General features: G+C 44.7%; 1 protein-coding gene and 1 pseudogene across 1 annotated transcript; both read right to left on the bottom strand.

The window, feature by feature from the left end:
* Window positions 1-723: 723 nt before the first annotated feature.
* Window positions 724-5,572, bottom strand: LOC114763656 (adenylate kinase 7-like; annotated as a pseudogene).
* galca (galactosylceramidase a) lies at window positions 5,263-10,616 on the bottom strand. Its single transcript, XM_028953301.1, is given in 18 exon segments — window positions 5,263-5,813; window positions 5,893-5,969; window positions 6,074-6,237; window positions 6,564-6,688; window positions 6,690-6,741; window positions 6,839-6,987; window positions 7,095-7,184; window positions 7,259-7,348; window positions 7,440-7,567; window positions 7,953-8,077; window positions 8,160-8,315; window positions 8,428-8,555; window positions 8,641-8,679; window positions 8,808-8,947; window positions 9,025-9,138; window positions 9,875-9,934; window positions 10,008-10,080; window positions 10,203-10,616. Coding segments are annotated over 18 exon segments (1,992 nt in total). The 5' UTR covers window positions 10,341-10,616; the 3' UTR covers window positions 5,263-5,669.
* Window positions 10,617-12,437: the final 1,821 nt, after the last annotated feature.

The following is a 12,437-nucleotide window of genomic DNA, read 5'->3' on the forward strand; positions in this document are numbered from 1 at the left end:
GTGCGGCGGCTGGGGACGCGGGGGAAGAGCCACGTGAGCCACAAGCGCCGATCGCGACCAAGGCCACTGGGGCCCGAACACCGCGGCCACCGTCTGCTCGGCTGACAACAGACCGCGTCCGCCGGCCGGATACTCACAAGGGGCATCGTAGCGATGGTGCGGCGGCCACTACCAACCCTCCCGAGCCGCGCCTCGCATTCTAACGCCGGCCGGCCATCGACAGAAGCACGCGGGGACGCCGCAACTAGGACGTCGCCAGGTCCGCTCCTTTTGTTTGCGCCAACATGGCGACGGCTCGGTGCGCCGCGAAGCCTCACCGGACGTGACGCAAGGACGCTTTTTTTAACGGCTGCGTGCTGCGCGGCGCCCGGGCAATTCGTGGGAGGGGGTTTCCGGCTCCACATGTTTCACGTCGCTGCCGTCAAAATGTTAATTTAAAATGGTCTTAAAATCGTTTCGCTTCATCCTTCCATGTTTTATAGTTTATTTTTTATAGTTAACATTCCAATTCCACAACAATCGCATCTATTCTCCTGTAGGATATATTTAATATTATCAAACAAATAAATTATTAGCAGCATGCCTATACTGCCGCTCAATTGTTTATGGAAACAGCCTTCCATTAGCCATTACATTTTTTTTCACAATTTTACATAAAATTCAACTTATGAATGGATTACATTTATGGAACGTTAACATTTCATGGCAATAAAAGGTCAGAAGTGTGTGTAACCTTTATTACAATGTCATAAGCATTAGTTACACAGAATAATTTAAATAACAGCATTCAGATGAAGAATGACTGAAAGAGTTTCCTCTAAGGCTCTTCAGAACTGCTCCTGATCAGGTATTCAGCCTGTGAAGCGGGGATACAGAAAGACAAGGTTTCTGCAACAGAGCACAAAACAAAGGAGATAAAAAAAAAAAAATAACAACAGGAAATCACCAGAAAGTCGACCGGGTCCTCTGGCCTGACTTTGCAGCACTCCGACATCCCCTGGGAGAGCGTGGGCATGACGTACTTCATGAGGTAGTTCCGTAGAGGAAGGGAGCGCGCCTCCAGCAGCTCACGTTCCTGCCTCTTCACCTCGGCCCTATGCCTGTTCTGCAGCAGCGCGGCGTGTCAGCTTAGCGTCTAGGGCCATTTCTGCGGGAGCAGGCCGATTCGGGCCAACTTACCCGCGCCTGTTCCTCGGCTGCTCTTCTGGCCGCCTCCTCCGCCTCTCTGAGATTCATTTCATCGGCCTGCTGTTGTAGCTGCTGTCGTCTCAGCGATGCCGTTCGCCTCTCCTCCTCCTCCCTTTCTTCCGCCGTGGGCCCATAATTCTTGGGCTTCCCCACAATCGTAATTATCTTCCCAATCGCATCACTTGTTCCGTTCATTTCTGAACAAAAACACATTTAGAGTTAAAATGCTTCTTTTTTTTTTTTGAGGGGCAACTTGTAAATTCTGCTGCTGTATCGTTACCAATGTGCTCAGGGTGGATTTCCAGCTCATCAAAGTAGTCGAGCACAGTTTCGTCCCTTCCTCTCAATGCTCGGAACGTCGCCAGGCGATCAACAAACTCATCTGAGTGTAACCCATCTCTTGGACTACGTTCTCGGGGGAGGTTTCGTACACGCTCCTGCAGGAATTCATCGCTGGCTCGAGGGACAATTATGTGCTCTGTAGAAGAAAAAAAAAAAAATGGAGGCAATATTAAAACCTGTGGCAATTAGACATTAAACACGGCCCTTCTCTCCAGTGACATACTGGAATATCCTTTGTTGTACGGGGTTATTTTCGGTCTGGCCTTCCTCGGTTTGCGGTTCCTCATCTAAATTTTGGCAGCAAACTGAATTTATCGACAAAGTGCCGTATGTCATATTTAATCAAGGTCCTTATGGCGCATGTACCGTAGAAAAGTTCTTTAGCCTGCTCGTATGTGTTGGGATAACCGTCCAGGACATACCCTTGGTTAAGACCAGGGCTTGGACATCAGCCTCTCTCTGACAGTGCTAAACACATGATTCTCATTCAGTTGTCCTAAAAAGAACCAAAACCAAACGATTTTTTAACAACCGATTAGTTGAGGTCATAGACGCAGTTCTCTAGTCGACGAATCGGCAGATTAATGACGTTTCGCGAACAGAGATGTGCATTCACCGCCTTTCTGCGGTTAACTGTTGGGTGAAGAAGTATACTTTTCATAATCCAACATTACCAGCTACTTTGTGCTAAACGTGGCGAGTACACCCGTTTCAACACCCCCCAAATAATCACGAGCTCACCACAAATTCACCAAAAAGCAAGGTACTGGGATTCCACTTTCAAGTGGCTTTTTAGAGATGTGAAACCAGACCTTCTCTCCTGGACAGGCCGCTCTTAAGTAACTCCATGAGATCTGTAGCGTTCTTCAGCATTTCCTCCTCGCTTTCGTTCTCCACGTTCCGGAATCTGAACTGCTTCCTCCTGGGGTAAATAAAGAAGAACTGTTTATCAATGTACATTTTTACCCAGTGGATGTCTAGATTTGGTAAATTGACTTGTTTCTCTGACCAGATGCTCAATTTTCTCCTTGATAACATCCTCCTACTTGAATGTAATGTAATTTGTAGGTATTTGCCAAAGGCCTTTTGCCACAGTGGTTTTGCCAATGGCGGGGGGGGTCCAAGAATGCAAATTTTAATTGGCTAAAGCGGAAGAGATAAGTCAAAGGTTAAAAAAAAAAAAATCACAATCTCAAATTTTTAATCACTTTAAAGCACTAATTTAATTTCTTGATGGCAGTGAAGCAGTGCTGCTGCTAAGGAGTCTTCATTGACAATTAAGTCAAATGAAAATCGACAGATGCCAGCGATTCAGTTCATAATAAAGACTGATGTGTTCATTTTGCAGTTGAGCAAGCACAGCAAATGCCTCACCAGAAGCTGCCTGCTTTCCCGGAATTCTTCAACAATCTGAACAATGCTCTCAACAATCCCAGACTCATAGGACCAGTTCACGTTGAGATTTTCCTTCAGGGAGACGGCCCTCAACCTGGAGGTCCATGTTTAAGAGATCAAGTTCTGTTTTGCTGTGAGAGAAACCCTGGATGTTGGTACAGGACGTAGGTTCTGCACTCGTATGTGCCGTAAATCATTGGCCCACCCCACGTACCTGTCAGGGCCTTCGTGAGTAATGCCATTTCCATAGGGACCTGCTTGACTCTGCCTGGACCAAGCTCCTTGCTAATTGCCTTGGAGATTAAAGATCAGAATGCATGCTTGGTTAAACCTACGCTTATGTCATAATCCATCGCTATCTTCTGTTTCTTTACGATTACGATTTCTTTCAAAGTGTTCTTGGACTCATCCACAGCAATGAGGCACTGTGACTTCGGCTTGTGATCAACAATATTTGCACCACCCCTTTCAAAATAAATAGTAAACAATGTCAATTAAAATGACATGATTAATATGTCCCACTTAACTCTTCTGGTGGTTACTCACCTTGCAAGGTCACTGACATGAATGGTCGGAAGGGTATTCGTAGACGGCCCAAAAACGGGGATTTCTGTCACCTCAGCGAGCCAAGATGCCTGGTATTGGAAAGGGGTTTGTGTTTACTGGATACAAGAAATACACACCCAAAAAAATGGCACCATCTAGTAGCTGTTGTACGGTACTTTGAAAAAGTAGTGAAGGAAGTTCTCTCCCATCCCATACTGAAGTCCTGAAGCCACAACGTATGAGGACAGTTTGGACTTTTTCTGAAAAGCCAAAAAAATACATGCGTTTTTAGCAGTGCTCTGCCTAATTACATTCTGCAATAGTTTCCTATAGCCCAGAGTGACATTTTGCATGAAACTACCTTCTAGTTGTACTTTTGTCTTGCACATTTTCTCAAGAAATACTGACTTGCACCGCTACTGCATATGCCTTTCATGGTAATAATATTATTACAGATTATTGTGGCCAAATAATGACTCTTTGACTCCGATCGTTGATACATACAGTTTTAACCCAACTTCAGCACAAGCTTCTCAGCACTCGAATGCTCCTTGAAGTTCGGGTGAGGCCTCTTCCTCCTGAAATCGCTGTCCGTCAGCAATACGTCAGGATCATGCTGAGAAGAACACTGTCATTAGCAACTTCACCTCCTGAATCGGCAGAGAGGACGTAGGCGAGCGCGGCTACGTACCGGACTGTTGGCTTGGTCAAGGCCCATGTCATGAAGTGTTGACACCAGAATAAACATTTTGCAGGTCTACTAAAGTTGTCCATTTTCAGCGTGAAGCAGCTATTTTAATGGAAGAATTGCAGTAGCATGACCACACAATCCACAAAAACCCAGAGCCATCCAAGTTGTTCCCACCAATTATTGTCCATCAGTCTTAACATGATGGTTACGCTGAATTAAGATTTTTTTTAGTTTGCCATCTACCGGAGATGGCCCCACGTTGCTTCATCTATATCATCAGCATGCTTGTGATGTTGTATACAATCACATCACACTCCAGTAGGTGTTTTCAACAGCTGATCTCGGTTCTGAGACTACAGTGGCAAGTGGAAAAAATAACAGTACATACCAAGGTTGTACTGTATAATCCTGCTATATAGCATTAGCTTTCATGTTATTATTAACATAGAAGTAAATGGTAAAGTGGATACTTCGTGGCGTATGTTGATTGTTGCCAGGTGTGTTAGAATTGAGCAAATTGTTGTTGCAAGTGAGGTGTATTTGAAATTTAATTTATATCCATTATCGGTCTCTTGTGTTGTTCAGATCGAGTCTTTGAATCCTTATTTCATTGAAAACAGTATCGTTAACTCGGGGAAAAAAAAAAAAACACGTGCATAGGAGATAAGGTGTTTTGTTCAGACCTGGCAACCCCAGCGACAATTACGACACAAACTTACAGAAAACTGTTCAAGAGCAAAAGTCTGTTTCGCGACGACTTTGTCCGCAACAGTTCCGACAATCTGGTAAGTTTCTGCCCGGGGTTGCGGCAGTGCTCTCCTCCTCGTCAGTCTCTTCCAGAGACCCTCCCGGAACGCAGGTGGGACAGGAACTGAACACGTCGAGTGGACAAAGGGCGACACGTCGTCAAACGTCGGCGCCGCTGGCAGCAAAAAAAGAATAAATGGCCAAGAGCTTACCTTGGCGATGAATTTCGACGAAAACGAATCTATCCTGTTGACGAAACCCGCTTGATCGTGGCCATAGCGTCTGCCTCCCCGTGGTCCATGTTGCGCAGTTGCCATAGAGACGGACGCTAATATTCACCCGACGTCATCACCTTGTTCAAACCGATCAAACTTTATTGTGCAAAAATATCTCAGTAGTTAATTGTGCAAATCAACTGCACAGAGTACGAAATGTACCAACTTTTCTAAACCAGCCACCAGCCGCTTTATTATAAACACCCACCTACTGTAACCCAAGACAGGGGATCCATAGAGACCTGGTTTGACCCTTTCACAACCCATTACATGTGTAGCTGGTAACTCTGCACATACACAGGTGGACCCTGCTGGCTGTCTGGTCTAGGTGACTGTTTCACGTGGAATGATCAGGCCAGTGCCTCTCGCTGAAGCCCCCCTTCCCCATAATCCCTATGATTGGTAACCAAGAGGCATGTTCTGGATCTGAGCAGTCGGGACAGGACACATGCCCCGGGGCACGATGAACAGTCCATCAATCTGGATTATTCAACTACCGCTTTGAAATTATCGAACTGGCCGAACTCGAAGGAGTGCGTTCCGATGGCGGCCCATCCATTCTTCGGGTTCAGAACCACCGCGTCTTTCCACAGAACGCGTCCATTAAGCATGCCGAAGGCAAACTGGCCCTGCAAAATATCAAACATAATGAGCAACTAGAAACTAGGCATTTCTTTTTAATTTAGATATTTTTACCACTTGTAGTACCTTCACAGTTAGGCTTAAAGTGTACCAAACACCAGCTTTTGTTCCCGACAAGCCTTCGGCAAGCACCCTCTTGCCACCTTAAGGGGAAAAAAAAAAAAACAAAACAAAAAAAAAAAAACTTATTTCTTGTTTTTAACCCTTAAATTGCAAACTGCCGATGTAGAGGGTTAAAACGTCTCACCAATATCATTGGTTACTTTGTAAGTGCCATTTGCCATCACAAAGAAAAAGACACCCATGGCCTTCCTGACGGACTCTCCTCCACGACTCACTCGCGCGGCAACGAACGCGCCTCCTGGATTTGCCGTCTCAATTAAGACGTCACAGGAAACAGTCAGATTTGCCCTGAAGAACATGGATACAGGATTAGTGAGTGAAAGTGAAGTGGTTGTCATTGTGAAACACTGCAGCACAGAACACGGTGGCACAACAAAATGTGTCCTCTGCTTTTAACCATCACCCTTGGTGAGCAGTGGGCAGCCATTGACAGGCATCCAGGAAGAAGGGTGTGGGTACGGTGCTTTTCGAACCCACCTTTCGAACCTTCTGATTAAAGGGTCTACTTCATTGCCTGCTAGACCACCATTGCCCATTTTTTTTTATGTTTTTTATTAAAAAAAAATAAAAATAATCTTAATCTTGGTTCAGGGCAATTAAGACAGACAACGTACCAGCTGTAGTCACCGATGATGCTGATGGTATGATCCGAATCGGTCGCCCAGGCAATGGGCTGCTGAGTAATAATTTGCCGCAGGGTGAAGACATGTGGCCCTGGATCGGTCAGATTTTGAAAATACTTCAAAAACACCCGTCTGGTCAGCAAAGTATGGAGCTTCATCAAAGGAAGGGGATTCCTGACCACAATGGGAATGTTTTATTCCTGGTTAATGACAACCAACAAAGACGTAGTACAGGCTGTCTAATCAGGAGGGACATTTAAAAAGGCTTACGGACGTCAAAGTCATCATAGTAGCTTTTAGGGAAAGGGGTAGAGCTGGGCGGGTCTGGATAAGTTCCCTTCTGTCCTGTAGTGACTGAAGTTAATGTGTACACCTCATCCACACCGATGCTCAAGGTGAAGAAGCCTTCAGTGACCTACAAGATGATAAATCAGGAACATTCTGTCCTGCATATTGACAATTCAGAAAGCACTGAAGCTAGTAAATAAATATTATTATTATAAAAAGTAGCATTATTGTTACCTTTATAGGCGGCAGCTTCTTGAATAGAGTGGATTTGGAATTTGCATAATCAAATTTGGAGTACCACATCTGAAGCTCTGTAATTTCCGCCTGCATCAGAGAACGTAGGTCACACATGTGGAACAGAAAGGGACTGGGGGCAGTCTGTGCGCTTACAAACTTACAAACGACCCTTTGAGGCGAAAGGTTGCGTTCTGAGCAGAGATGTTGTAGGCTGGGAGCACAGGACGGATGCATACGGAGTGATCGTGGGACTGAACGTTCAAAAAAAGAAGCAATATGATTAGATTTTTTTTTGATGACTTGTGTAAATGGTTCAATGACGGCTGGTCACAAGACACTAACCATAGTTTCAATTATGACCGTGAGGTTCCCTTTCCCATCAGTGAGCGCCACGTAACTCCCTCCATGGGTGAAATTCCCAACAGTCTGCAGATACCTCCAACCAGGCTGGGCAAACTGAGTTGTGTGAGCTACAAATGACAAATATTCAGACCATTTAAATTATTTTTTTTTTTGGTCACAGAAACAGATTGATATCAGCAATGTCACCATGCAAATGTGTTGTCAGGTGATCAAGGCAACTCCAATCTATGTGATACAGTCAGATGAAGCTTTGCACCAACGTAAATGATTATCAGGCAAACAAATTGATAAGTAGGTGGTAGTAGCCTAGTGGGTAACACACTCGCCTATGAACCAGAAGACCCGGGTTCGAATCCCACTTACTACCATTGTGTCCCTGAGCAAGACACTTAACCCTGAGTTGCTCCAGGGGGACTGTCCCTGTAACTACTGATTGTAAGTCGCTCTGGATAAGGGCGTCTGATAAATGCTGTAAATGTAAATGTAAAGTACCAGTGATCCATATGGGGGACTCCACAACATAGTTCCCACTCCACGGCTGCTCTGCCGTCATCAGCCCATCACGGCCAAATGAAAGGTCCTGGTAGTAACTCGCTACCAAATTCCAGGATATAGTACTGTATGGAAAAAAAAAAAAAAAAAAAAGAAATTTGTGATATAAGACACATTAGACATTTTTGGGGGAGCAGGTGGACCTACGAGGTCATTCGGCCGTTGATGTAATTCTGGTTCAGAATTCGGGCCCAGCAGCCTCCGCCGACGTCATCGTTGAAGGTGCTGTAATCTTCAGAGGACCACAGGGTCTTCTGGGTCCAAAGAGCTTCCTGCACCGTCTTCGTGCCCGGATAGTGAACCCTGTCAGGTCAGAGGACTTTCAAATCGCCAACGATTCCTGTAAACGTCACTGCTCGCTGTATATGCAGTAAATCAATACCAAAAACAGACGCAAAGAAAATGATTCGATCACCCAATTATTTCAACAGCTCCGTAAAGAGACGGATCCAGCATCATGGCAGTTGAGATGTCCCAGTTGCCGTCAGCGGCAATGATGCCAACGTCCGTTAAACCTACTCGGTCCAAAGTTTCCCGCAGGATCTGGTTATTCAGTTTATAAGAACAAATCAAAAGATTAAAATCAAATGACAGACTCTGCGTCAAAACGTAAAAATATCCGTCTTACCTTAATATACTTTGCATCAAAATCTTTTTCATTCCATATCTGTTGAATAAATAAGAGTTTCACCCTTTGATACATTCCAACAGTAGCATCGATGGTATAGAACGATAGTTTGTCTGGTTTCATTATGCAGCCGTTGCCTTAGAAAACGTGAAAATGCGACAACGAACCCCGACGTAGCTGATGTCCAGATCGTGAAACTGTTTCGCCCCGATGATCCAGGATACCACGTAGCTGGCAGTAATACTAGGGTAGTGGTAAGGGGTGCTCTCTCCTCCGCCGATCCAACCAGGAAATGCCCACGGAAGGCCTGGCAAATGGGCGGGTGGAAATGGTTTTCACAGAAAATACTGATATTTACCAGTAGCCTGCGTTTGGACACCCTACCAATGAATGTGATGTCTGGGTTTCTTTTCTTGGCCTCCTTCATCAGCCACCATTCGTAACCCCTGAAGTAGTTTTCGTCGCCCTCGTAGTGCATGTGCGAAGCCTCCGTTCCATCTGCCAAACGGCAAAATGCGTCGCCAGTGTGTTTAACTGGAACCTCAGAGACGTTCATCTGCCTTGCAGCAGGTCATTCTGTCCATTAATACCAGCATTTTTTGTCACGTGTGGGTCACCAGCAAAACCAGTAATGCTGGTTTATCCATTCCCAGTCAATCATCTGACTTTATGCCGAAGCTTAGGCACATACAGCACAGGCCAAAAGTGTGGACACACCTCCTCAGTCGATGTGTTTTCTTTATTTTCATGACCTTTTACATTGGTAGATTCTCACTGAAGGCATCAAAACTACGAATGAACACACGTGGAGTTTTGTACTTAACATAAAGTGGAGACCTGGCCTCCACAGTCACCGGACCCGAACCCAATCCAGATGGTTTGGGGTGAGCTGGACCCCAACAAGTGCTAAACACCTCTGGGAACTCCTTCAAGACTGTTGGAGAAGCATTTCAGGTGACGACCTCTTGAAGCTCATGGAGAGAATGCCAAAAGTGTGTAAAGCAGTAATCAGAACAAAGAAACTAGAATATAAAACATGTTCAGTTATTTCACCTTTTTTTGTTAAGTACATAACTCCACATGTGTTCATTCATAGTTTTTATGCCTTCAGTGAGAATCTACCAACGTAAATGGTCATGAAAATAAACACTGAATGAGAAGGTGTGTCCAAACCTTTGGCCTGTGCTGTAGGTCTAGAAAAAAACATCACCATTCAGCATGAACCTCCACTTACCCGTGGTTTGGGCATCTCCTCCAATTTCTACTTTCAAAATGTGAAGCGAGGCTCCAAAATAGGCTGGAAAGAAGACAAGGAAAAAGTGAATCGTGGAGGAGACATCATGCCCCGTAGACTTTTGAGGTTCGCCCTACCTTAAATAAGTAGTCTAATATCTGGCTGCGGTAAGGCTCGGCGTAGTTCACCAAAAGCCTGGTGGTCGCCTACAAAACACGAGGGGGCGTGTTAAAGAGCCGCGGGACGCGCGGTGCTGCGACAACCTCAAAAGACTTTCCAGACAATTCGCTTTTCTTGTTTTATTCATCTTTAACGAGAGACTGGTTACCCCTCCGCCACTTAAGCCTCCAATCCCGTCAAAGCGTCGCCCCAGTCCTATTTTATCGTCGAAAACGTAGAAGTCCGCGCGGTTGCGGCAAAAGCACAGGTAGAAGACGAGAAGCGAAGGAAGGCAACGCGGAGCCATTTACAGCAGGGTCGAGGCCGCGTATGAGGAAGATTTAAAGCGCGACATCATATGACTCTTGTGTTTGCGCGGCCGCACTTCCTCGTTTTCGTGCGGGCGCGTTCAGGAGCGTCGGCGCGCAACGCGCTGTGCCGCAAATTTGCGCTGGGTGACTCGTGACTCGAAATTCTTTCAGTGATCAGGCTTCAAAGCACGCATATTAATCGTGAGAATCGCATGTTGACTACGTATGCGCGCCCTTATTTGAAAACTCGGTAGAAGCCATGTTAAAGTAGACACACAGCAGGCTTAGTAATGTTGCCAGGTGCCGTGACAGAAACACTCGGGCTAACAACGGATCAAGGACTCATGTGAGCTGCGTATGACTGGCGGACCTGGCAACGTCTACTTCCATTCACTTCATTTATGTCGCATCTTACTTATTATAATAATTACAGGAGCGATTTGATTGATCTAAGAACCAGCCCTTTCATGTTAAAATTGGACACCCTTCTTACAGATTGACCAATTAGCACACAGCAAGATTTTGCGAAACCCGAGACACAGAAAAGTACATTACATTTATTTTGTAGACGTTTTATAAGAATAACTATAAATCAGAACAATAGGAGACTTAGAAATGAATGAAAACATCTCAGATGATCAGCGGACCAGCATTCGAACGGCAACCTTCTGATTACAGAGCCACTTCCTTAACCACTAGGCCACCACTGTCCCTTTATTATACAAAATCCTTTATTATAGAGCTCAGGTAGATAGCCACAGAATCAAGTTTTAATAAGGAGAAGCAGCCCTAGGAGTTTTACAGTGATCATTTAATAACAATGGCAAACAGATGTCTTTGCCTCTTTCACCAAATGCCCAGAAGAGTTTGCTTGACATGGAAACTTGTGAATATTTATAGAGCACAAGCATGCTTTATCTGGGATTCGTGGCTACAGCCCATCGCTCGTATTTCATTTGATCTCTCAGCACATTGTTATCCACTTTCATCTCCTGGATGGCCTGGTTAATGACAACCAACAAAGACTGGCCTGACATCAGTAGGTCAGACCAGTATAAACGGCCATATTCTGGGCATCTTATAAATGTGGAATATAGACAATTCTTTGTGTTGTACAGTATCATGCTTTGGAGATCGAATTGATTTTGTTGCCAGTTTCCCCAATATATTCCCTCATTCTTTTCAATATTTTTTTTTAATGCTTTGTATATTGTGTGACTGCCATGTGCAAATGGCACAGGCCTCATTATAAATGCCACAACTGTGTGATAGCTATTCCGGGCACTATTACATATGAGGGCACTCAATCAAAACTGCCAGAGCCCCAGCAAGTACACAGACATACTGTAACGACAAATACATTTTACTGCGAGCGAATACATATCTATATTTTACCCATTAACATGCTTGTCAACATGATAAAGCCATCTGTCCTCTCTTTCAGCAGCCATAAAATAATGCTGCCCTGTTATAATAAATTAGCCTTTTATGAGCCTTTATAAGGACATGTTGATGATTTTAAAAAGAAAAAAAAACAAGATATGAACAGAGATAGTAAGCATTTGTGGTGAACAGCTGCAGTGACCCCAACACCAGTGGGGGTGCGGTGCTGTCAGGCAGCTGTCTGAAAGGAAGCAAATCCTCGCATTGCATTTGTCCCTATAAGGACGGAAGTCACAACAAAAACATCGCCTTTGTATACTTTGTTCCCTTCGCCACTTCCCATGTCCAAAACGTGTGGAAGTGTCCTCTTATCAGCGACCTGTCACAGCCTGCAGTGATAACAGACACTGCGAAGGCCTGATAAAATAGAACATGTTTTTTCAACGGTTTTTAAGTGTTAATTCACATGATGTCTGATATCATGTCAATCGACATGACTGTTTAAAACTATAAATTGCATCTCACCAGAACCGGTCCTGACTGCAATGGACTAATGTCAGTCTGCAGCACAGTGGTATGGGAGTATCATGCATGATTTTATCTATGAACCTTCTCTCCTGCCGTTTAAATGTCTAAAAATAGCCGCCTAACAGAGGAATCAGCACAAAGCTCAGAAATGTTCACAGTTAATCCAGCAGGTTGCTGGATTA

The sequence above is a fragment of the Denticeps clupeoides genome, chromosome 14, assembly GCF_900700375.1.
Source record: "Denticeps clupeoides chromosome 14, fDenClu1.1, whole genome shotgun sequence".
NCBI classification, from domain to species: Eukaryota; Metazoa; Chordata; class Actinopteri; order Clupeiformes; family Denticipitidae; genus Denticeps; species Denticeps clupeoides.